The sequence below is a fragment of the Coffea eugenioides genome, chromosome 2, assembly GCF_003713205.1.
Source record: "Coffea eugenioides isolate CCC68of chromosome 2, Ceug_1.0, whole genome shotgun sequence".
Classification (NCBI taxonomy): domain Eukaryota; kingdom Viridiplantae; phylum Streptophyta; class Magnoliopsida; order Gentianales; family Rubiaceae; genus Coffea; species Coffea eugenioides.
Genome location: NC_040036.1, coordinates 53,489,890 through 53,514,670, shown reverse-complemented (window position 1 = coordinate 53,514,670; position 24,781 = coordinate 53,489,890). Strand labels below are relative to the sequence as shown.

Sequence of the window (24,781 nt, the reverse complement as noted above, 5' to 3'; positions counted from 1 at the left end):
CATAGGAAAATGTTCGTCCAGCTATCTACGAATATTTAAAAATTATTCTCATGGGAACCTCCGATACTTAAATCAGTACAATGACTTAAAGGAAAAATATAGGGTTAAAAGAATATAAATGTCATAAGAAAATGTGTAATGAATAGACAATAGACTAACTTGGCCATTTAGCTATTTTATAGAGAGGATATAACGAGCTTTTTACCAAATGGACCTCAATAACCTCGCAGGCCTTAAACTAAAAAATGATCAATGTGTTAATGGCCCATAAATATTATTAGACACATGTCAACATTTGATTGGGCACATAATTTTAGTAATCCAACCTTGTCTTTGTGTTGGTGGGTTTGGGGGGAGCGTAAGAGAAAAGTTCCGACTTCAAAACCTCATACTTACATTAAAAAATAAAAAATGAAAAAAACTTTGCCCAAATTTAACAGTATCTACACCAAAAGTTTCGTCTCAGAGAGTAAATGATGAATCTAGAATCATTTTTGTTTGCAGGTGGCAGGAGCGCTACCAGTCGGGCAAAGACTCAATGCAGCTATTCAGCTCTCAATTTAGATGTTAACGGCCCTTGGAAGTTTTTGACATATCTCAATTAGTTCTCAAAAATAGAATAAAGTGGTCGAACACCTAATGCTTAATGCTCAAAAAAACAAATATATGCTCAAAAGTAAAAACATTTAAAGCTAAACATGTTCAAAAAGTTAGTCATGGAACACACTAATCTTCCTTTCTGGAAAGGAAGAATATTTTTATATAGATGAGCCGACTTTGCAGGATGCAAAAAATGGCCTTTTAGAATAACATAAAAACGTATGCAAATATACGGCACAACTTATTGACAGCTGTACATCCAAAGTCTTTTATTCTGGAGGAAAAGTTAATTGAAGTTTGAGATTTTCTGGAAAAATATGTCTACGACAAGTTTATATTTTGATGTGCTGCATATCAAGAAGGATTACTATACGGTTTTAACTTTTTTTTTCAGGGACAAAATAGAATTTTTCAAACCCCTACTACTAATGGCTTTGTTACTCTCTCTATCTCTCTTCGACTCCTTACCAATACACCTAATGATATTGTTTTAAGACATCCAAAACATATCAATAATTTCTCTCACTACATAGGTTATCCCCCATTGCTGCTAATTTGAGCACCATGTATGTCTATATGTATATATGTGCGTGTATATATGTGTGTGTGTCTACTTTTCCTGGTTGTACTGATGGCAGCTTTCACTATAAAACGAATAGCCATTAGCCTGCCAAATATAAGTCTCATATATCGACAAATTCGGACCAGCTTATTGCATGATAATGATAAACAAAACACCAGCTGCATAAATACTGTTCTGCTAGCTTGTATCATTGGACTCATTGGACTCGTTACCCCAATTAACATGGAATACACTCTAAATAACTTGAATCTCACAAAATACTCAACTACAAAAGCTTACCAGATACTCCCAAGTGCTCCTTTACCACAGAAGAAGCACAGCTTCATATTTCTTCACTTAATTCAATGGAAGCCAAGCAATTTGGAAGCCTTGAAGTGGTCAAACAAGAGGAATTCTTTTTCTCATTGAACGGAAGAAGCTTTCCATTGTGTAAACTCTTAATGATCCAATGACTAGACTGTATCAAAGTGATTATTTAGACACTTCGATATTAGGGAAGAAATCACTACTATGCAGGATAACAAGGAAGAAATCATATCTTTGACTATGCATAAAGTATAAAAAGTTTGGCATGTACTGAACACAGAGCGAGTAGCACTGACCATCATTGGTATCTCATACTCCAAAGCACATTGCTTTAGATGACGTGAAGCCCTGCTCTCATTTTCAACAACAATAGCTCCTAGTGAAATCCTTTCAGTATTGATATTGTCAACCAAAGACTTGAGTGTTTTGAAGACCTTGCCGCCACCATGCTAGACGGCCAATGCAGAAGATTGAACATTTTTAAGATCCACAAGATAACTTTTGAGTAGCAACCAAAAACCAAGCAAAGTAGTGCAACTCAATGATGCCAATGATTACAATTATGTTGGTTCATGGTATTCCAAAACAAATACTATTTTAGTGGCTATTCTGCAAAAGGTGGGGTGGGCAAAAGCCAGACTATATTTCCCCCTATCTCTTCGCATATTCTGGATGGGGACTGTTTCACTAGCCCAAGTCAAAGGCTCTGCAAATTCCCAGTCTATGGAGAGAATTGACATTGATATTCCTTTTTTTCTCTTGTTTCACGTCTTATTCTTCGTGCTAGTTTTTTAGTCTTTTTCAGTTATCTTGTTTCACAAATAGCGCTTCACTTTTAAAACATATGTTAACTTGAGTTCCCTGGGTTCTTCAGTCTCATCCAACTTAGCTTGCCTTTCTTTAGCACTTCTATATCTTTATCCACATGAGCTTGTGGCTTGAAGAATTTCTGTTGTAAAAATACAACTCCTATTTCAATAATTCCATGGAGATGAAATGGATGAGAATAGGTGAGTCTAATGCAAAAGTTTGTCCATGCTTCTAGAGAGGGCTATCTAGTAAGCAAATACACAGCAGGTAAAGAAGATCAGCAGAAAAAAGAATCATTGAAAAAACTGCAGATGAAAGATCAGCAAATTAAGTACAGGGAACCATGGAAAGATCTGGGGATTCTTCAGAATTTGGTCATATGGTTAAATGCAGCAACCTTCATTAGAAATCATGGAGTAGAAGAATTCACCAGAGTTCCCAAACAGAAATCAGAATGACCAGAAGCAAATTCCTGAGTATGGGAGGAATCTAATACTAGGGAGTAGAATTAAAGACTTAAAAAGTTAAATTGATCAGAAACAATTATTGCAGGAAAAACCATTGGTTACAGCTAACTGGATTACTGTTAAGGCATTATAGCAAACTACTTTTAGTTATATTGGAACCTACTATTTCCTTTCCCAGTTGGTTTATGATTTTATTTGATTTCACAAAGACCAAGAATTGCATGTAGATTATGATTATGCTTTAGGGCTAGATGTATGTGAATATAATCTTTCAGCTTTGTGTATTCGTTTTACCTATCCTCAGCTATGCTCAGTAGCTGAATCTAGTAAAATTTTGAGAATTGTCCTCAAAGAAGAACATGAGATATCAATTTCAAGATTACAAAAACGTTCACTGAGAAGAAAATAAAACGGCTGTTGTATTTTCCGAATGCTTCCACAGGAAAGCCCAACATCCTGATACTTTGATATCCTCCTTTCCAAATTATGTGCATTTTACTGAATCTGATTTCATTATGTAAATCTGTGTCAATCTCATTCTGGTAACACAGTGTCTGTTTGATTCATTTAAGCATTATTTCAAGCATAAACTAAGCAGTATGAGAAACGTACCCAGCAAATTTGTTGTTATTTAATATACTAGGACTTCACTTGTTGACATTTGTTATGCACATTTGGTCAGCTTTCATCCAAGGAGATGTATTTTATGTAATGCTGTTGCTCTAGAATCGACTCACTATGATATAAGAAAATATGTAAAAGGAGCCGTGGGTAGACTTCTAAAGGTGAGGTACAATGAGATTCAAAGACAGTTAACAGCCTGTGCAGTTTCCCTAGCCTGAAAGACATTAAAGTGAAAGATACTGAATTACTTCACTGCTGTTTTATGTGTGGCAGGTTTGGGCTTGTCTGGAGAAGTTGTGTAATACATTAAGTCATTCTATAGCCAAATTTAGCTTGAAAGCTTATATACGGAAGGACTGCTATCCATTTTCCTTCTCCAAGAAGCACAATCTCATGTAAACGACACTTATACCATGTTTCAGCTAATAAAAAACCTCATTTGCTTGGAGGGTAAAAAGTTAATATCACCTCATAAAGACTTCAAGTTGTGCTGAGAAGAATGAATTCTTGAGGTACAAAAACTACTGACAATATGGTACAGAAATGACAATCAAGTCTTATAAAACTTTTTTATAGCCACCTCTGTACTATTTTTTCCTAATCAGACAAACTTGCAGATATGCAGAAAAGGAATTCTTTTATCAGCTACCTGAATTTCTTTTCTAGTTCATGAAAGTCAGATTTTTCAAAAAAGCACTCCAATAAGTTGAAGCAGTAGAAAATTGAATTAAAATTCAGAAGTTTCACAATTCTGTTTAAAGATTAGCTCCACAAAATTCTGTTTCACAATTTTTTTCTGCAGTCTTACCCTTTTTTCAAGTTCACAGAAGTTTTCTTCATTTCAGTCCTGATTCTGTTTAAGCACTAATTCCTGCCCATTCTGCCATTTAACTTCAATTAACAACCATTTTCTTAGCCATAGAATGCATCCTACTAAGTTGTTGGGCTAGTAACAGCTTTGTGCTGCATCATTAGTACAAAAGCAACAAAACAAGCTTCATGAGATCAAGACATTGATTGAGTTGCTCATAAGCTAGAAAGTCAGACAACTTTTGAGGATAATATTGGAAGTTATGACTCATTCTGTTAAAAAATTGAACTAAGTGGGATTATAGCAGTAGAAATTAATACTAGTTTTTAATTTCTGTTAATAAGTCAACATAAGTAATAAACAAAATGCTAAAAAGAACAAAGGCACAGAGAAGGTCTAGAGTGGGAAGAAAATGCTGCATAAATAGTTTTGAGGACTGTGTAAGAATTGTTCAAAAATATGACTTATTTTTCCTCACAGTACTAATAGTATTAGGTAGTCGTTCTGTGAAACAATTGGACTGAAGGGGAGTTGATTAGAGACAAAAGGTAATGGAACATAGAACAGAAAGAGTGCAACATAGAAAATGTGGTTGTACGATATCCTTGACCATATCTTGCACAGATTCTTACCTTGATTATTTTTCCCATCTGAATGCAGAAATTGTTCTTCCCATGCAGCATGATGCCAAAATTATCAAAGATAGGCTGCCGAAAGTTGCAACTGAAAGGTAACCTACTTCTGGTGAAACATCCAGCAAAACTTTCGTGTAAAATGCTATATCTGGGGAAAAAATGGTGAAAAAGCTTAGGATTAAAAAGCAATGCTAATGTGTACCAAATAAGAGATTCAAAAAGGAAAGAAAAAACAAAACAAGGAAACAAAACCATGGGAATAAAAAGTTCAGGACTAATGAATAAGTCAAAAACAGTCAGGCAGAGAATATGCTATATGAGGGTGAACACTACATTCATCTTACTGCTCATATAGTGCAAAGCCATGCAGGCAACGGCAATGTACAGACTTGTAAGACAGTGGGGCTACTTTTGGGACTGCTTAAACGAATGGCTATCATAAATTACTCAACTAATCCCATTACACCCTCTATCAAGACTTGGACAATACTTGGGGACATATACAACAGAAAAAGTCACCCAATGACACAATGACTACAACTCTTCATTTATCTTGATATCATTTTAGTTGTTGAAATCATGAGACAAAAGAAGCTAGACATGCCAATTTTCTAACATTTTATTTAATTCAGTAATAAGGAAAATAAGGATGGTACATAAAAAGCTACGTATCTTGCTTTACATTAGAAAAAGTGCAAGACGATCTAAAAAATGGAAGTAATTGCCAGATTCTGGAATTTTGGGGACATACTGCTGAGGAGGCAAGATTAAACCTGCTACAATTGAATCAGTGAGCCAATCAGCTTTAAGCACAAGGGCATTGACAGCACAACCATATAAAAATTTGATTGTTTCCATCTGGCATTACATCAGAAAATCAATCAGAAACCAACGTAGCTAGAAAACTGTACATTTAATACATTAATAATTCACGGTAGTTATAAGATATGCAAATGCATGATGTGCCTAAGATCAAAATTAGATTTAGTAAGAACTGGATTTTGATCTAAATGCATAGCAATACAATCTTTTTCCAGTTCATGTTCACATTACGAAAAAGTAGAAATAAATTTCTTCTAACTAATGAAAATTCTATCATAGCCTTTAGATAAAATTTATTAAAGTTCTAACAAAATCTACCCTATTTGGCAAGTGAGTTTTTTGGGTGTTTGTCTAAAACTTACTGTAGCTTACTGTAGAAGTTTTTTTAAAAAATTTTGAAGTGTGCTTTTTTTTTTTAATATTTTGAAGTATATAGTTTAAAAACTTTGAAAAATTTTTTGAGGTTACTGTAGCTAAAGTTTTTAAAAAACTTGTAGCGGACAAATTTGGCAAAAAACTTGTCTGCCTCAGTACCTTCAAAGATTGTCTGTCAGTGGATTATCTAAGTAAAATACACATTTCCTCCCTCAACTGCATCTAGCTCTCACATTACCCTGTCAACCACTAATCGTGACCCTTGCCCTCCCCGTCAACTATATTACCCATTAGCAAACTAATGGCAAACTAGCAAAATACTGATTACCCAAAGTTTACTTTTAATTTACCCAAAGTTTACTTTTAAACCATCACCTCCTCACTCTTTTCTACTCCAGCATTTGTTCCACTTCCCTCTATTATTCTCTCCCTCTTCATCCTCTTGCCAGCTGTTACTACACCAGGACACCACCACAACATGACAACCTCTGCATCCCTACCACCTCATTGTCATAGCATCCCTAATCTGACTTACACAGGACTCAGGATATATGATTTGATATGATATTGTAGATATTAGGAAAGATTAGATTTGATTAGATTTGATTTGCTTTGATTATAGTATCAGATATTAGAAGATTTGATTAGATTATAGATTAATTTAGATTAGCATGATTTTAGGATTAAATTAGGTTATACTTGTGTATATATTTGTATATTGTGTAGTCTAAAAGAATACTGAAGAAGAGTATTTTCTCTCCCTTTTTAGTTTTCATGGTATCAGAGCTTTAGGCTTTGTTATCAGTTTGTCCTCAGACGTGACTATTGAGTCACTTTTAGTTCCTTCTTGTGTGAATTATAATGGCAGATATGATAAGTAGTAATAGAGAGATGAAAACAATAATTTCTGATGTTACTCCAACACCAAATATTACTAAACACAAACTGAGTGAAAAATTTTTTTTGGATTGGAGTAAAACTATTTGGAAACATCTGCGCAGCATCGAAAAAGATGATCATCTCACTAATGATCCACCTGTTCATGGAGAAGAAAAGAAGGCATGGCTAAAAGAAGATGCCAAACTATTTTTGCAGATCCAAAACTCTATTGATAATGAGATAGTTAGTCTGATCAATCATTGTGAGTTTGTTAAAGATCTTATGGATTATGTGGCTTTCTTGTATTCTGGTAAGGGTAATTTAAATCATACATATGATGTTTGCAAGGAATTTTACCATCCAGAAAAAAAGCAGAGATCCCTTACAAAATATTTTATGAATTTTAAACGAGTATATGAGGAATTGAAATCTCTCATTCCTTTTAGTACTAATGTAAAAACTCAACAGTCTCAACGAGAACAAATGGCTGTAATGAGTTTTCTTGCAGGATTACCAATTGAGTTTGATGCTGCTCGAACACAAATTCACTCTAGCCCAGAGATTGTTTCCCTCCCTGAAACTTTCACACGAGTGTTGAGAACCGAGAGATCTTTGTCTACTTCTAATGTTACTAGTGCTCTTGTGAGTCGAAGTGGAGCTGGTCGAGGAAATAATAGTAGAAACAGTGGCAAAAATGCGACTGGTGGGACTGCTGGTCATGAACAATACAACTCAAATCAACGAGTCTGTTATCATTGTAAGAAACCAGGCCATACCATACGTATGTGTTGGGACCTTCATGGTAGACCTCAACAGCATCCTCCATTTGCAAAGTTTCGCAAATCAGAAGAACAATTATGTGCCTTCTGACAAATCCATACTCATCTCTGCTGATGAGTTTGCCCGCTTTACTGAGTTACAGGCCTCACAAAAATCTGTTAACCCATCTTCTAGTACCAATCCTCCTATTGATCACTCAAGTAAACCTACAACATGCCTTGTATTTAATAGTATCTAAATTTGGTTTAAAGTATTTTGTCACCTTTGTTGATGACTACTCTCGTGTTACTTGATTATATTTAATGAGAAATCGTTCAGATTTATTTAGTATCTTTTGTTCCTTTTGTGCTGAAATAAAAACACAATTCAATGTGTCTGTCCGCCTTTTGCGAAGTGATAATGCAAAACAATACTTTTCTAAACCCTTTAATTCATATATGCTAGAAAATGGAATCTTTCACCAATCTTCACGTCCTGACACACCACCACAAAATGGTATTGCTAAAAGGACAAGATAGGCACTTATTAGAAGTTGCTAGAGCCCTCCTATTTCACAAGAAAGTTCCTAAACAATTTTGGGCAGATGCTGTTTCAATACCCTGTTTCTTCATTAATCGCATGCCATCTTTTGTGCTTGCTGGTGAAATTCCTTATTCAATTTTGTTTTCAACCCAATCTTTATTCCCCATCGAGCCACGTATATTTGGGTGTACTTGTTTTGTTCATGATACCCGTCTCCAGGTGTCTAAATTAGATCCCAAGTCTCTCAAGTTTGTGTTTCCGGGTTATTCACGTCTTCAAAAAGGGTATAAATGTTATTCTCCAATTTTAGATCGTTATTTAGTCTCTGCTAATGTTATATTTTTGAGACACATCCATTTTTTCTTGAGTCTAATGTCTACAGTAGCAAGGGGGAGGAAGATGATATTCTAGTCTACACTGTTACAACAACTGGTCCTACAAGACCACCAATCACTCAAGTGTATTCTCGTCATCCTAAACACAGACTCACATCCTCCACCACCTTCTCCGTCTACAGATCCGAGTCTTGATCCACTGCTTCCTCAGTCTCCAAATTCCAGTCTTAATTTGCCTATTGCTTTAAGAAAAGGAAAAAGACAGTGCACTTACTCAGTTTCATCATTTGCTTCATATGACCATTTGTCTCCCTCCTTGCATTGTTTTACTGCTGCTTTAGATTCAATATCTCTTCCTCAACACTTATTTGAGGCTTTGGAACATCCTGGTTGGCAGGCTGCTATGGAGGAAGAAATGATGGCTCTAGACAATAATGGTACCTGGGATTGGTTCATCTACCAACAGGTAAGAAATCTATTAGTTGTAAATGAGTGTTTGCTGTTAAAGCCAATCCTGATGGTTCTGTTGCTCACCTCAAAGCTCGTCTTGTTGCAAAAGGGTATGTTTAGACATATTGAGTGGATTACTCACACGTTTTTTCCTGTAGCAAAACTCACCCCTGTTCGATTATTTATTTCCCTTGCTGCTACTGATAATTGGTCTTTGTACCAGTTAGATGTTAAGAATGCATTCCTTCATGGAGATTTGCAAGAGGAGGTTTATATGGAGCAACCACCTGGGTTTGTTGCTCAGCGGGAGTTTGGTAAGGTTTGTAGACTCTGCAAGTCATTATATGGCTTAAAACAGAGTCCTCATGCTTGGTTTGGGAGATTAAGTGAGGTGGTTCAAGAGTTTGGCATGAAGAAGTGTAATTCTGATCATTCCGTCTTTTATCAACAATCTAAAGTAGGTCTTATCCTACTTGTTGTTTATGTTTGTTGTTTACTACTGGTAGTAACACTGCAACTATTGCAGCTCTTAAAAATTTTCTTCAATCGCACTTCCAAATAAAGGATTTGGGTATGTTGAAATACTTTTTAGGCATTTGAGGTTACAAGGTGTAAACGAGGTATCTTCTTATGCCAAAGAAAATATGTCCTTGATCTTTTGAAAGCAATAGGAAAGCTAGGTGCCAAGCCATGTAGTGCACCAATGATCCCCAACATGCAACTTACAGCAGATGATGGGGAGTTATTCTCAGATCCTGAAATGTACCGGAGATTAGTGGAGCAGTTGAATTATCTTACTGTGACTCGTCTGGACATTGCATATCCAGTTAGTATTGTGAGACAATCTATGTCCTCACCAAGAACCACCCATTGGGCAGTTTTAGAGCAAATCTTATGTTACCTTAAAGGAGCTTCAGGACGTGGTATACTATATGGGTCATGAATGCTTCTCAGATGCAGATTGAGCAGGTTCTAAAATTGATCAAAGATCTACAACTGGATATTGTGTGTTCGTTGAAGGTAATTTGGCATCATGGAAAAGTAAGAAACAAAATATAGTATTTCGCTCAAGTACAGAGTCTGAATGACAAGTTTTCTAGATCAAAGACCGAATGCCTCTTTTGTGCATCTTTTCCATTTAAATAGAAAAACTCTGTACCTTCTCTCCTCCGTCAGAATATCTACCTCCCTAATGTATTAATTACATATATGCTAATATACATCTAATATAGTAGACCATAATCAGCTCTCCTTGATTAGTGCAATTAGTAGACTAGATCCCATAAGCAGCTGTTCTTGTCTCTAGCAGATCAGATCTCATAATCAGTTGCTGCCCATGACTTCCATAAGCAGCTGTTCTTGACTTTTACTTTTGCTAGCAGGCTGTCCTTGACTTCCATAAGCAGCTGTTCTTGACTTTTGCATTTAGTAGACCAGATCCCAACTACTGCCCTTGATATCCCCCCTCAAATTGATGCTGGTGGATCAAAAAGCATCAATTTGTCAACCAGAAAATTGTGTCTATGACGGGAGAGAGCTTTAGTAAATATATCAGCAGTTTGGAGATCAGTGGTAATATGAGGAAGAGAAATAACATGATCATCATATGCTTCACGGATAGAGTGACAATCAACTTCAATATGTTTTGTACGCTCATGGAATACAGGATTAGCAGCAATGTGAATAGCGCTAGTATTATCGGCATGAAGGGGAGTAGGTGCAAGTTGGGGAAACCCAAGCTCACCTAAGAGGCCTCGAAGCCAAATGATCTCAGAACATCCAGAGGACATAGCACGATACTCTGACTCAGTAGAGGATTTAGACACCCTATCTTGCTTTTTGCTTTTCCAAGAAATAAGAGAATTTCCAAGAAACATGCACCAACCAGTAATTGATCGTCTAGTATCTGAACACCCTGCCCAGTCAGCGTCGCTATAGGCTACCAAATGAATAGGAGAATTTTTGGAGAAGAAAAGACCACGAGAGGAAGTGCCTAGTAAATAGCGAATAATGCGACGAACAGCAGCTAGATGGAGATGCCTAGGCGTCTGCATAAATTGACTAACTTGTTGAACAGCAAATGAAATATCAGGCCGAGTAATAGTTAAATAGTTAAGACTTCCCACCAATTGCCGATAGAGAGAGGGATCTGAGAGAAAATCACCCTCATCACGGCGATATTTAACATTTACTTCCAAGGGAGTATCAACAGACCGACCATCTTGAAGACCTGCCAAAGCAATTAATTCCTGGATGTATTTATGTTGATGTAAGAAAATACCAGCTGAGGTAGAGTGCACTTCTAGGCCCAAAAAATATTGTAGAGGACCTAAATCTTTCATATGAAAAGAACGTTGAAGATGCTCTTGAAGTTGAGAGATTAATGCAGAGTCATTTCCTGTGATAACAATATCATCAACATAAACCAGAAGTAAAACCAGTCCCTTATCAGTCTTGCGAAGAAACAAAGAGGAGTCATACTGGCTCTGAACAAATGAGAAGTTTTCTAGATCAAAGACCGAATGCCTCTTTTGTGCATCTTTTCCATTTAAATAGAAAAACTCTGTACCTTCTCTCCTCCGTCAGAATATCTACCTCCCTAATGTATTAATTACATATATGCTAATATACATCTAATATAGTAGACCATAATCAGCTCTCCTTGATTAGTGCAATTAGTAGATTAGATCCCATAAGCAGCTGTTCTTGTCTTTTGCTAGCAGATCAGATCTCATAATCAGTTGCTGCCCATGACTTCCATAAGCAGCTGTTCTTGACTTTTACTTTTGCTAGCAGGCTGTCCTTGACTTCCATAAGCAGCTGTTCTTGACTTTTGCATTTAGTAGACCAGATCCCAACTACTGCCCTTGATACTGAATACCGGTCTATGGCACAGTCCAATTATAAGCTTATATGGATACGTCAATTATTGTGTGAGATGGGAATCAATAATTCACTTCCAATGAAGTTATGGTGTGACAATCAAGCTGCCCTTCATATAGCATCAAATCTAGTTTTTCATGAGAGAACAAAGCATATCTAAGTTGATTGCCACTTTGTTCGTGATAAAATTCAGCAAAACCTGATCTCAACCAGTCATGTGAGAACTGGAGAGCAATTAGCTGATTTTTTCACTAAGCCTCTAAGTGGTCCGAGAGTTGATTATATTTGGGGCAAGATGGGCATGGTTAACATCTATACTCCATCTTGAGGGGGAGTGTTGAAGATATGTGATCTGATATTGTAAAAATCATAAATATATGATTTGATACTGTAGATATTAGGAAAGATTAGATTTGATTAGATTTGATTTGCTTTGATTATAGTATTAGATATTAGAAGATATGATTAGATTATAGATTCATTTAGATTAGCATGATTTTAGGATCTAAATTAGGTTACACTTGTGTATATATTTGTACATTGTGTAGTCTAAAAGAATAATGAAGAAGAGTGTTTTCTCTCCCTTTTTAGTTTTCACTCTTGCCAGCTGTTACTACACCAGGACACCACCACAACATGATGACCTCTACATCCCTACCACCTCATTGTCATAGCATCCCTAATCTGACTTACACAGGACTCGGAAGGCAATGCAAACGTAATGCTGAAAAACTGTGGTCTCTCCCAACATGGATTTAGATACAAAGCCCCAAAGCCACTTTTGTCACCTAAACTTCCTAATGCACCATCAATTCTCCTAATTAGCTTGAAAAAATAAAAAAACACTTAAAAATTCCCAGTTTTAAACATGATATTTGCCCCTCAAGTTCCACCAATCTCACACTCCCACACTCCATGATATTAACTGATGATATTACTATTCCTAAATTAATGTCATACTTAATTCTATCTCCCGCTCCTTTTTGGAAACTATTCCAGTTTTTTTGGTAACCAAAATTTCCCAAAACTATGAAGACATGGCCTCATAAATTCTGGGGTGTTTGTGTTTGTTAATCCCCAGAATGGACCCAAGGGGTTTGATTGCCAAGGAGAATCTTACTCCAGTTTAGAGGGCTCTGTTTTGACTCTAAGAAGTTGTTGACACCTGAGTGCAGGTGCAACTTGGTTTCAGAAACCTGGTTTCTCATACAGGGATGATGGTGAAGAATATTCTGAAGGATGAGAGGAAGAATTGGGTATGAATGCTAGTGCACTTTTCAGAAGTGAGGGATGGGCTGACTGGCAGGCTCAAGCAGTTGGTGGTGGCTTGTTTTGTCAGTGAAGAAGTTTGGTTGGAACAGGGTGGGATTAAAGGGCTAAACTCAAAGGACTGGAGAGGTATAGTCAGGGGAGGGCAGTGAGGGAAGAGCACAAGTCGGTGGTAATGGGTTCATTTTGTAAGCCCCTGCATGATCATGTTTAGAACTGTATCCTACAAAAATGCTGCTCAGTAACTAATGCTGCTCAGTAACTATTTTGCAATATCAGGCATCTAAATGTCTTTGCCTACAACAACAGAGATGCATAATTCACCTGCCGCATACGATTCTTATCGTATTCTGTTTCGAAGTACCTGTGTTGATCTAAATTTTTGAAATCAATATGATGGTGCCAGTCTTGACGTTTATAGCTAAACTTCAACGATTGCCAAGGTAGAACTACTTCTATGGTCACTTTTAACTAATTCTAGGCTTCCCCTAATACAGAACATGAAAACAGGCAGACTGTAAAGTGTCATCTCCATTATGTAAGTAACAGACAGTTATACTCCCTGAACACCTTCAAAAAATGTCAAAGCCTTTTACCATGTGTATATTAAGTAATTTAGATGCTAATCCAACTAGCTCCAGACACTGTCGAGCACACTTGGTCAGCCAATAAGATGGAGGTAAATGGACATCCCCTGTTGAGCAAAAATACTTCCGAAAGCTACAACAATCCTTCTTCAACCACACTATTAACAAAAGATGCACAAAACTCACTGACTGGGGATAGAAACCCCTTTAGAGATAGAGGCGAGCAACAAGAACACTATTGTAACAAAAATTGGTAGAAAGGTGCAGTTGATAATTCTGAACATTACTTACTCTTAACAGACCAAACATAGTAAGCTTTACCTCTACTGGAGCTTCCCATTACTGATTTAGATCACACAACAAAAGACACTAAATGCCCACCAAATCTTGTTTTACAAACAATAAGAAGAGCTATAAGTTCTGTGTAATTTGCCTTTGGTACCTACTATCCAAAAGTTCCAAGTTTAATCACCATCAAAGCTACCCTTTCCTAAATCGGTTTAACAAATTTTATCACAGTCACCTTCTAACTTTGCTAAAAATTTCTCTTTTCAACCAATAACTTTTCTCATTCATACATTCACTTTGCCCAGGTCAAAGAGAACTCAAAATAAAGTGTTGACAAGGTTGCTAAGGAGAGAGTAAGAAAGAGAACAGGATCTCCTTGGGCATAACCTTGACCTAGACTTATGTTCTCCTAATGCTGAGCTAATAGATACATTATTTGATGTAAGCATTTCAAAATAGATTACTATTGATTTAGCAAGAGGAAAGAGGATTTTATGATGCCATGCAGAAACAAAAAACGTGAGCTGAACTCCAAGTTAACAAATTAACAACTGAGCAAGAGAAGCTCTGATCAGTTGATTTCTCTGCTTTAAATCCGGGTCTAGGACAATTTGATAATTGTTCACCAAGAAATCTGAGAGGTGCTTTCTCTTAAGGTCTACATTAGGAGAAAACCAGCTCCAACATGACATGAGATTGAAATAGGCCCAACTTGGGAACTCTGCAAGCCCCAATTCTGTTGGACAGTCCAAGAGTGATCTTTTAGCATCCCCGGCCCAAATTTTACTTGTTAATATTGGCTAATTGAGGCCTTGTTTTTGAGTTTATGCATTGTAACACTAGCACTTCCAGAAAAACACTTAGCAGTAAAGCTCTTTGAACTAAATAACCAAGCTAATGTTACATAGTAGATTACTTCATAGTGAAGTAGAATCAACTAATGGTTGTATACAAGGTCCAACTGCTCTAAAAAAGGGATGCAGCTCACTGTAAAGAAAAGCTTTTGTCAAAAATAACATTTGGTGAGATACAAACCTCTAAGGAACGATTCCTTTGTTTCCTAGGAAGAGTTTGCTAGTTTCCTTTGATCCCAATGTCTCAAAATCCCTTTTTTTTTATTTCATCCATACTATTGAAATAGATTTGTTCCCTTAGCATCTTGCATTCAAAATTTAGTTTAGATTCAAGAAAAAACCACTGCATCAAATCAGTAAATTCCTAAAAAAGTATGAAGTCCCACTGAAACTGACTGAACTGACAAAAGTTCTGTCAAATTATACAGCATACGCTCCTAGATACTCCATGAGCAAGACTAAATAGTAACTGGCATAATAGTACGAGTAGCATATACCTTAAATAATCCAACCTGAAGTCAAATTCCAAACTATGCTCAACTTCCTCAGGTATTTAGAATGTTACATTAGTTCCATCAGTCTGAAAGAAACTCTGCCCCAATCAGATGAGACAGTTCAGTCCCTTTTCGTTTTGTCCTGAATTACATGATACCTTACGCACTCATGCCCCCCAACCCAAATTCATAGTTGGAACTTCCCAATGGTCAAAGATGCAATAGAAAAAGTTCTAATAGTAAATGAAGAGTGGAAATGTCAAACCTTAATTGTAAGATAGATGTACATCTCCATCACTAACCTTCTTTGAGCTTAGGACAATAGGAAGCTTGTGAGAACTGAATCTTGAGATTCTGTTGCCTCTGGATTTTGGAGAAGGGATGTCAGAAAGAATTATGCCACCATATTCTTTAATTAGACCCTCAAATTGCTTTTCCTTTTGAATAGAAAATCCTGTTAGCAAGAACTCCATATTCCGGAATAGAAGCCTTAGCCATTTATTGCTGAAACAATTTCTTTGACACCTTCTCTGCTCCTGACCTCCAGAGTCGCAATGTCGATTAGTAGTTCTCAATTTTTTACTAGCTCTACTTGTATGAGCTACAAAAAATACAGCAATAATTCTCATGATAATCTCTTAAACGTTTAAACTAAGGCTAAAAGACTGAACGAAATCTTTCTTACAATCCTTTAGTGATGCTCGGTGCTTTGAAAGTTTCTTCTTTGGGAAATTATTGGTGCCAGCGTCCACAAAATGTACACGCTTCCTTGCTGGTATTTGGGAAGAATTTTGATTTTCACAAGTAGACTGCACCTTAGGCAGCTTTTTGTTATGCGCAAAAACCTCAGAGCCACCCTGCATTGCAGACTTTTCTTGTCTGTGGTCAAGTATAGGAGTTGACATCTTCTCATTATTCCATAAATACATGGTAAAAGGACCATTCTCCACAGGCTTGTTGAAGCTTTTAATGCCAGTCAAATTGGAGAAAGGATTCTCCATCATTGACAATTTTGGCATGGTTTCAGTTGGAAAAGTTCCACGGCAAGAATTTTCTTTCGCCAAAGAACCACCAGGATTACCAGCCATTACGCTATAAGGTTTCAGAGAGGTGAACTGGCGATGAACCACAGGCAGCAATTCAGAATAGGTCACTGGGACAATATGCTCTTCAGCATGAACCAACTCAACTGCAGTAGATGTCCTCTGCAAATTGTCTGTTGTATATTCTGGCTTTGCTATGGAACAATTTCCAGAAATGTCACGTTCATGTTTCAAAAGTGCAGTGGAGCAAATGTTTTCCAATGAGAAACTACAGGCAACAACCGAGCAAAGAGGATCACCAACTGATAGGCTTGAACATCTCATGACATCCTGAGAGTTTATTTCCCTGTCTTCTTTGTTGCAATAGATTTCAGAAGGAATGCTTGCTTGAGAACTGGGGTTGGTTCTTTTAGATCGTTTCTGAAGAACTGAGTTCTCATCTAGAGCAACATCAGCAGATTCTGATAAATAGCTCATCTCATTCACAAAAGGTTTAGGAATGCCTTGAATCTCTCGATGTTCCATTTGAGCAAAGGGCTTCTCGTCCACCTAGGTATTGTGAAAATTCATTATTCTAAAGAATCCAATTGGAGAAAAAGTTTATACAAAAATAAGTCTCTAACTTCTTGTGGATTATAATTTACTAGCTAAAAGGTTAATGCCAAGTGCATACAAACTATAAGTCAGTGAAGTCCTTAATTTCTAGAAAAGAGCATGCAAAAGAGAAATAAACAAAGCAAGTCTAAAGCACTGAGACAAGTAATTAATTTCTATATAAACTTCTGGAGTTTGTTGCTGGGTATTTGATGCTAAAAAGTACCAGAAATTCACGTCTAGAGCACATAAGTTAATGCTGCTAAATTGATGGGATGAAGTATAAAATGTTCATACCAGAATTAGTGAAAACGACTTTTTATAGCTGGAAAGAAGAAAAATCAGCACAATACAATCAGAATGCAAAAATATATCGCTGGAAAGAACCAAATTTTAGCAAATGGTAGACTCTGAATCACATGCTGAGGTATCCACTCGTGTTATAGACTAACAATTATAAAATTTTGCAATTTCCTGCACAAAGGCTAACAAATTTTCTGCAGCCCTACGATCGCATACAAAGGCTCTATCCTTGTAAAACATGCTGTGGCCTCTGGAGTTACAAATGGAGCAAGTTTATTATTGCATCAATACTTTCCATTCGCATTTTGATATTTCGTATTGCTTCTCAAAAGCACAAGTTTAAAAACCAGAGAAAAATGTATGAGGAAGTATTCTCCCCATGGAAATTTAAGCTTTCACATTTCTTACAGTGTAAACAATTTGTAAATAGCAATTACTAAAGAAGGTATAACAATGTAAATGGAAGAAGGATGGATCTGTAAAATGTAATTTACTCTAATAATCACCTTCCATGCCCAACCACCTAACCAACGACTTTGAAATCTTCTCGGAAGAAAATTCACTGCAGTACTATATTTTTCTGCAAAGAGAAATGAAAGAAAAAGATAAGCAGAAGTACTTTGTCTTGATGGAATGATGAAGAGCCAGAAGGAAGCACAAAGTTCACCAGAAGCTTCAGAAGTCCTAGTGAAAGAAGACTGTGCATGTGCATGACGGCAATCATCCTTACCCACACCATAGTCAGCTAGCTGCATCGAGGAAGCAAAATTTAATTATTTTTTAATAGAAGTTATGAATGTAATAATTCCAATAAAATCGTTAATCTTATGTTATTCTTGTAATTTTATTAACAATTTCATTGATCAGCTAAAGCGAACATATGCTTTACATGTTAAACTAAATTTGAACCTTACAAGTGATCTACCTCCACTGAAGCTGAAACTTGAAAATTTTCCTGCTCTGAGCAATCCACTGGAGAACTAGTGGAACAATCTTTACTGGCTGAATCCAAGCATACAGAAGAGTTCTTCAGAAGTTCCTTGCATCTATTACCACAGAAAATTTCTGAAGCTGAAATCTCTTCCACTTTCATTTCATCATGTAAGCCCTTGTCTGCTATTTGTACCTCAACATCATCAAGAGTTTTCACAAAACCAATAGCCTCTTCATGTTCCGAATTTCCTTCATGTCTATGATTTTCCGAGTCGAAAGTATCTTTAACCTGAGATACGTCGTTTTCATGTATTGAGGGATCAACTATTGACAAACCAACATTCTCATACGCATCTTCCACAGTCAAATCATGCATGACTGAATGGAAATCCATTTCACCTATGTGCATAGATGAACATTGAGAGGTCTCATTCCAAATATCGAGCCGTGCTTGCTTCAGCTGAATTGCAGCTTCCAATACCATTGTAGCCAGAAAAGGTTTTGTAACTATTCCAGTCATAATTTCGTGAATTACCAGAGCTTCAGATGCTGCAATAGACAGTTCCACTGCTTCACTGATATCATCAACTTGACAAAATCCAACATTTCCTTCGTGCCTCGGAATATGGTTTTCATTAAGACATCTAGAATTTGGAGAATGATTGACAAAGAGAGGATTGCATCCCACATCGGAGTGGTTGATTTTCCCTTCCGAAACTACTGACATTCCAACAGGTTGCTTCAAGACTGCCCTATTTGAAACAAGCCCTTGTACTTGAGATGAATCTTTTAGGGGATTTGCCAGGCACTCAGAGTTAGAATCAGCTGATAGGTGAAGATGGAAATTAATCACCTACAAATGACAAGAGACTTCAACTTACTGGATAACAGCTAAAAAATCACCAAAGAGGTACAGAAAGAAAGGTGGCAACAATAGCTGGTAAAACAAAGAAACTACTGCTAAGTTCATGCTCTTTTCCAAATTCTCCATTGAACCTTTCTGTTTTCTTTTTGATGGACATTCAAAGATAAAAAAAAAACTAAATAAGTTGTAAGAAGAATTCTGGTAAAACCTTTCAGCCCTAAGGCAAAAAGAAAACACATCAACAACTATTAAGCTTTGACATGTCTGCTGTTTCTCACTCTTAGCAACCATCCCCACAACCGTCACAACTCTGCCTCCAACACCTTCTTTTTGTCCTTGTAGCTATTGTTTTTCTCCTTTTCACTGGCCCAGTTACAGATAGCTTGAACTACACCCATTTTACAGCCTAAATGGATGTCATTTCATATGAAACGTATTCTCTTTTCATCAGGCTTCTTAAACTTATTTCTGTTGACAAGCACAACTTAGTTTGAAGATTTGCAGACGTGAATGGGAGAAAAAAATTTTAGTAAATCAGTAATTTTCTCCTTCCCAGTCTCTTCAATGAGACGTCGCAGCATTAATATTAGAATGATAAAGATCCCTTCTTAGTTGCTTTAATTCAAGAGGAAATTCAAGTACAGATAGAGATATGTATAACTCATCAATTTAACCTGAAGCTAGGAAAATAATAATAATACAACTATAGTTTCACCAAAAACTGGACAGTCTCAATGAGAAGGTAGGCCCCCCCATCATTATGATGATAATTTGATATCTACATAACAGCATTGCAATGGTTATTGATACAGGTATAAAAGAGAAAATCATACCAGAGCATTCAAAATGATGGATTATCAAACACACCAATTTCCAGAAGCTTGTACAAATAGCATGCAAAGGGTAGAATTAGCTCTAGACCATCAGGAATTTGAGTGAAGAGTGAATTTAACAGCTAAAAATAGAAGAATATTAGCAGCCTTAATAAAATTGTTTTGGGAAAAGAATTGCATCACTGAAATAAAAGCATCTCCTTGTGGTGAAAAAGAGAGGTGTAACGTGGGAAACTCTAGCAAACATTTTATCTGGTCTGTGAGACGACAATCATTCAAACCCACTATTCGCATAACCATGAGGCCAACTCTCATATTTAAACTAAGTATTGACATAACCATTCGTCCAATCTCATTTTCGTTGAATCCATATCACTGATTACAATGCTTGGTATGTGACTCAGGAAATGACGATTGTCACCGCAATCAGATAATAATGCATAGTAATGCCATGAAAGCAAATTTATTATCTTTTATATAGCAGTTTTTTTTCCCTTCTCAAAATTCTAAAACATGCAGAGGCAGTTCACATAAAGCCCAATCATACCTATTTAACCTCATCCTAAAGCTTCTGCATTGGCCTCAAACAAGGTTAAGCAGAATCTTAAATTGACCATAAATAAATCTTGAAATGGTCAAAATCAGACTAAATAAGTGCAGAACAACTCATAAAGCAGTTTATCAAAGCTAAAATCCACTCAAATAAACCTTGAAAAAGAAAAAAAAATAAGAAACGAAAAACTGAGGATAAAACTATAAAACTAGACATGCAAAAGCCAGTTAGATTTTTCCGCAAATAAAGTTTAAATGCACTTTCTTTGTATCCATAGAAAGGTGTTGTTTTACTCGAATGCATATACATAAAGTCAAAGACTATCATCATATTCGTTGTAGCACCAGAATGTCTTAATGTTAAGTAACACAATTCTAGTGATCGATAAGACCAGAACTTGACACCATTATCTAGTACTTTCCAAAGCATTATAAGCTCATAATCAATTATCTAGAAAATCCTATACCAATAAGAGTAAATTTTTAAAAGAAAAAAATGCATAAAAGTATCAATTTTAATAGCTGACCAAGCCCATATTTGTCTCACAGCTTAACATGTTTAGATATCCAAATGTCCCAAGAAAAGTATCAGACAAAGAGAAATCCCCAAATTCTTTGACAAATAGATAAACAACAAAGATACTGATGCCAAAGATTAAATACTTCAAATGTAAAGCATAAGACTATAGTCTCTGGTTTCACTTAAAACCACATCCAAGAACAAAATCTGTTCACAAAGAACATACAGTATTATCAAGTATGAGATATTTACTGAAAAGATTTCTTTTTTGACAGGAACACTTCATTCTCTCATGAACGCATAAAGAACTTACATTATCATTAGACGCTGCAAAGCAATGAGGTGAAATTTCATCCTCAGATAACAACAAATGACAACTCTTATAACCACCTTCACCACTTGTTGACAAATTGGCATTTTCCTCCTTGTTGATCTCTTGCTGCAACAATTGCAATTCCTGTAACATTGGAATCATAGTTAATGATTAATATCATCTTTCAACCCTGACTGTAAGCAACAAATATGGCCGCAATCTCTGAATGAAGTCTAGTCATATTTTCTCCTTTTTCATGTGTTGTGGTTTTAGCAATTAATGGTTGAATGTGGGAGTTTGATTTAGGTGATTTAAATTTTCTTTACGAAGTTAAGCTCACTATGAAATGCTAAATCATATTTCCAAAGATGAATGCCTCTTCTAGAATTATTGAGGCTGTTTATGTAACACCAGAAACTGAGTTTTATTTGAGGAAAGACCGATCAAGTGAACTTTTGTGGAATGAAGAATATGATTCGGTAAAATTTTTTGCCTGACTTTTAAAAATAGAAAAAGAAAGGAAAGAAAACTTCATGAGATGGCTTATAAATAGAAATTAAATTAAACACGAAAGGAGACAAAATATTCAGCTGGGAAACTTTTCGATTGAATGTTTTGGGAAATCATATATTAGGTGTAAGGATGACACTAAGAAGTTTAGAGAAAAAATAAAATAAAGGATGACATTAAGAAATAGACGGAAAAAACAATTCATGAGGTGGTTTATATAAATCAAATTTGAGAAGAATAGGTAATAAATACAGAACTAGGAAATGGTTCAATTGATTATTTTGGGATATTACATGTTAAGTATGTGTGATGTTAGAATTGATATTAAACAAGGAAAACCAAATGACTCACTAATCAGTCCACCAAAACAGAATGAACAAAGGTTGAGAAAATGTTGGGAAACAATATAGATTCAAGAAAAAAATGGTAAATGAAATATTAGAAAGCAAATGTGTACAGTCAGCACCTACATTTGGAAAAAATTAATTCCTTCTCAAAACATTACAACAAAATAAAGCTTAAAAAAAGAAGAAAAATAACCAAGAATATTTATGGAAACAAGGAAACGGCATATTCAAGATCAGTAATCAACTTTATGTACCTTTGTTCACATTAACAAAAGTTTTATTTCTCCAAAACCAGCAATGTTTAAGTTAATATAGTCCTGTTCAATATACATCCGGTAATTCACAAAAGAAAAGAACTGCAGTAGAATAATACTATGCCAACAATACTTCTATAGTCATATATACAAATTTGGGTTGTTTATTATGCAGGGTTCAGGATAAAAATATATGGTTATGAACAACCAAGAACAATTGGACAGCTGACTAAGGAATAAAGAAGAACATCTGGCATCATTAGTGTTGCATTTTCACATCTTTCACCTATAGCTTGAATTCTTTACTCTGTATTTTGATTTGTTTGAGCCTTATAGTCTTCACTGTAGCAAGATAAGGAGAATTATGTGCAATTAAATTTGTAAATTAGGCTTACAATGTTTTAAGTATGCCTTAATTCAATCTTTCGTTATCTATGCAGCAAAACTGTCAACACAAGCAGCAGAGATATGTATCACTCTTGTAATGTCTAGGTGAGCAATAAACAGAGAAACATCCATATCTCAAACTCCTGCTGGTTAAACCAAATTTTATTTTGTCAGACTTTTTTTTTTAATTTTTTTTGGCTTCAACTTTCGAAGATTAGAGTATAATCAAGTAGGCAAAATTGATTTTACTTGTCCAAATATAGAGATTATTCGTCACCTCTTGGGCTTCTGACAGACTTCTTGGTCCAACTAAACAAATTCCAAAGCACCAAATAGTTCATAATCTATCTGATTCCCCGGCAAGCTATTCCACTTTTGCAGTCTTAACAGCCTAATACTATATGCTCCTTGATGCTGAATTATCCCATTACATATTAAAAATTTTCTGATTAAGGAGCCAGATGAACGCATAACATCATTAAGTATGCCCTAGTTTCTATAATGAAATGATCAACCAAAAAATGATAATATTATGCATCCAGGCTCTGGAGTTGGAAAATCTCTCCACTGTCAACTTTAAGAATTTTGACCAGGACAATAATTCTTTCACAAGGGCAATAATTCTCTGCCTGTTCATATATTTGATGATTCCATTTCTTGAACTGTATAGTGGCATTAACTACCCGCTTTCGAACACCATATTAAAAAAAAAGTAAATAGGCAAACATAAGCATCAATTTGATTGGTCCCAGAATAATCAGTCAAAAAATAACTTTACATAATCTGAGAAGACAAAATTATTTTTAAAAAAATGGCAAACCTTAACACGTTGGTCGAAAGGGGTCTCTCCTCCATTGATGCCCTCATTAAATGGTTCCACATTCTGTTGCTGAAGCCAAATAGGGAGCCAAGCCGCATCCTACACAGCAAGATTATACAACATGCTTAACAGGTTATACCAGCCAATAGTATAGAAACCGGAAAGTGATGTGAATAGAATCAATCGACGTCATCAAAATTCGAGAACTTAAAATCGAATATCAGCCATTGAAATGGAGGGTTTCTAGTTGATACCTCCGAGAATTGAGCAGGGCGAAACGCTTCTAAGGCTGGACTCCCCATCGAAAACCTTTTGAGTCAAAAAGAATCTGTGTCTCTTTCTTTCTGGTTACCAAACTGCGCCAATAGTTGGCGCCAAAACGGCATTTCTACAACCTACGTTCCCCGGGCAAATGGTTTTTTTTTTTTCAGTAAAGATGGGTTTAAGGTCCAACAGGAAACTGCCGAGACGAGAAATTTTAATTTGGAGCAATTACTTGGCATGGCTAACAGCTGGTCCAATGAAAAATTTTCATGTGGATATAAACATCAAACTTAGCTATTTTACATAATCAATCGGGTCGGGAGGATAAATAAAAAGACTTTAAATTCAAATTCTTCCACTTATACTAAAAAAATAAATAAATAGGGTCCATTTGATATATTAAATTGAATTAATTAGGCCTTGTATTTGTACATGGAATTCTATTATTTTTTATTTTTTCCAGAAACATGAGCTTTGTTTATATTCTATATTAAAAGATTTACAAAAGATATACATTTATTGGGCAGGTACTCAAGCATCATCCTTAGCTTTCATTTGCAGCCAAGGGGGGAAACATTATTGTTTCTAGCAAACATCATACTTAAGTTTTGAGGCAAATTTTGCCATTGAAGACATGGTTTCCTTGTTTTCTAACAAAAGGAAATACGTAATCGCTATGGCCATTCTTTAGTCTAGTTATGTCCTATATAAAACATTGAGGTAACTATTCTTCGTGTGTCCAGAGTTAATTTTTGCCACCATCTACTTGCAATCTGACTGAAATAAATCGTTGTTCCATTCTTTCTGTTATGCTCTATGTATTGTTATTCTTAAGGCCCACGCTTCTGCATAATTATTGATACGAACCC

General features: G+C 35.9%; 1 protein-coding gene across 5 annotated transcripts; it reads right to left on the bottom strand.

Moving 5' to 3' along the window:
- Positions 1-493: 493 nt before the first annotated feature.
- Positions 494-24,048, bottom strand: LOC113760482. Of its 5 annotated transcripts, XM_027303074.1 has the most exons (13): positions 23,903-24,048; positions 23,649-23,747; positions 21,331-21,474; positions 18,240-19,100; positions 17,982-18,063; positions 17,821-17,894; positions 16,060-16,966; positions 15,677-15,975; positions 5,588-5,694; positions 4,834-4,984; positions 1,786-1,938; positions 1,463-1,640; positions 494-576 (listed from the first exon to the last, which is right to left on the bottom strand). In XM_027303074.1, exons 1-12 carry the CDS (start codon positions 23,948-23,950, stop codon positions 1,506-1,508), a joined length of 3,060 nt encoding a protein of 1,019 aa, XP_027158875.1. In that variant the 5' UTR covers positions 23,951-24,048; the 3' UTR covers positions 494-576; positions 1,463-1,505. The 5 variants fall into 5 exon arrangements, with proteins under 5 accessions (XP_027158875.1, XP_027158874.1, XP_027158872.1 ...); XM_027303073.1 differs by lacking the exon at positions 494-576 and having other exon boundaries at positions 1,272-1,640; XM_027303071.1 differs by lacking the exon at positions 494-576 and having other exon boundaries at positions 1,559-1,938.
- Positions 24,049-24,781: the final 733 nt, after the last annotated feature.

What these genes read in the sequence shown, in the direction of transcription:
- LOC113760482 (XM_027303071.1), bottom strand. Translation starts at nt 23,950, where the DNA reads ATGGGGAGTCCAGCCTTAGAAGCGTTTCGCCCTGCTCAATTCTCGGAG. An exon ending in TTGCAGCGTCTAATGATAAT is followed by an intron (nt 19,101 to 21,330) that starts GTAAGTTCTTTA and finishes TGTCATTTGTAG; the next exon opens with GTGATTAATTTCCATCTTCA. An exon ending in AAGTTTCAGCTTCAGTGGAG is followed by an intron (nt 18,064 to 18,239) that starts GTAGATCACTTG and finishes TCCTCGATGCAG; the next exon opens with CTAGCTGACTATGGTGTGGG.